Below are 1,195 nucleotides of genomic sequence, written 5' to 3'. Positions count from 1 at the left end.
GGCTTCCTCTGGAGGAGGCTCGGGGCCGTGGGGGAGTAGGTCCCGGGGGGCGCGGGGTCCGGAACGGGCAGGGGGCTCCCCCCCACCGCTGCCGCCGCCGCCGCCCACCACGTCTATATCTGCGTCGGCCTCGGACAGCGCGGCCGGGGAGCTCTCGGAGGACATGATCTCGCAGCAGCAGCTGCCCAGGGTCATGGTGCCGCCGCCGCCACCGCCGCTCTCCGGCTCCGCTCCGGCCGCGGCTCGGGCTCCGCCGCGCTGCCTCTGGGGCGAGTGTGTTTTGCGCGCGGGCGGGGAGGGGGCGGGGGACTGAGGCTGGCAGGGAGGGGTGTCCCCCAGCTCCGCAGCGCCCCCTCGTGGCCCACTCGGCCGCTCTCACCTCTCGATGAGCACACGACTGGGGGCGGCTCTCTCCGCTGCCCTGGGAAACCGAGCGGGGGCCTGCGCCCCGGGCGCGGGCGGAAGGAGTTGAGGCCTTCCCTTACACAGCCGGTCTTGGCCCCCAGCCGCCCCCCTACCCCGGGAGGGGAGGTCGGTAAATTAGTTCCTCCCGCCTGGCGGCAGCCTAAGGCGGAAGAACGCGAGCCCGGGGCGGAGCTCCCTGAGCTGGGTGGGGCGGAGGCGGGCGGAGTGCCTCCGCGGAGGGGCCCGGCGGGAACAAACAGCCGCCGCGGCGGGAGCGCGGCTCGGGTGGCTCGAGGCGGGTCCTCCTTTCGCCGCAGATCCCGCAAACCCTCCGCTCCCTGGGGCCGCTGCCTTCAGTGCGCTTAGCCCTGGATGTTAAGGTTCACGCGGGCTCCAGCCGGAGGTGGGAGTAGTAGCGACAGTCCCCACCCATCATCTCCCCAAGGCAGCGCCCGGGCCACCAAGGCCGAAGCGCAGTTGGCGCGCCAGCGGAGCCTGAGACGCCCGGACCAACGCCGCCGGAGGGGGGCCCGAAGGAGCCCGAGCGGCTTCCGGCCCAAGGGCAGTCGCACTTGAGTGATCGCGAGGAGCACACTTGGCGTTCTCAGCCTCGGGCCTCGGAGAGGTGAGAGATTCCGGCTGCGCCCCTCTCCTCCCCTCCAAGGCCGGGACCCCGCCACCCATCCCGTCGCCGCGCCGCGTGGCTCCAGACGCGGCAGTGTGTGCGGGGAGACCCGGGGAGCGCTCCGCCTGCCCGTCGCCCGCTTCCTAGAACTTTTCCGGGGCGCTT

General features: G+C 73.6%; 1 protein-coding gene across 1 annotated transcript in view; it reads right to left on the bottom strand.

Moving 5' to 3' along the window:
- FOXD2 (forkhead box D2) overlaps nt 1–273 on the bottom strand; it is a 2,581-nt gene extending 2,308 nt beyond the window's left edge. The window contains 1 exon segment of the mRNA XM_024739279.1: nt 3–273. Coding sequence (XP_024595047.1) covers nt 3–195 — 193 coding nt within the window. The 5' untranslated portion in view covers nt 196–273.
- Nucleotides 274–1,195: the final 922 nt, after the last annotated feature.

The sequence above is a fragment of the Neophocaena asiaeorientalis genome, unplaced genomic scaffold (genome assembly GCF_003031525.2).
Source record: "Neophocaena asiaeorientalis asiaeorientalis breed wild unplaced genomic scaffold, Neophocaena_asiaeorientalis_V1.1 scaffold138, whole genome shotgun sequence".
Taxonomy (NCBI): domain Eukaryota; kingdom Metazoa; phylum Chordata; class Mammalia; order Artiodactyla; family Phocoenidae; genus Neophocaena; species Neophocaena asiaeorientalis.
Note: the sequence above shows the minus strand (reverse complement) of the source record. Positions and strands in the feature narration are given on the sequence as shown.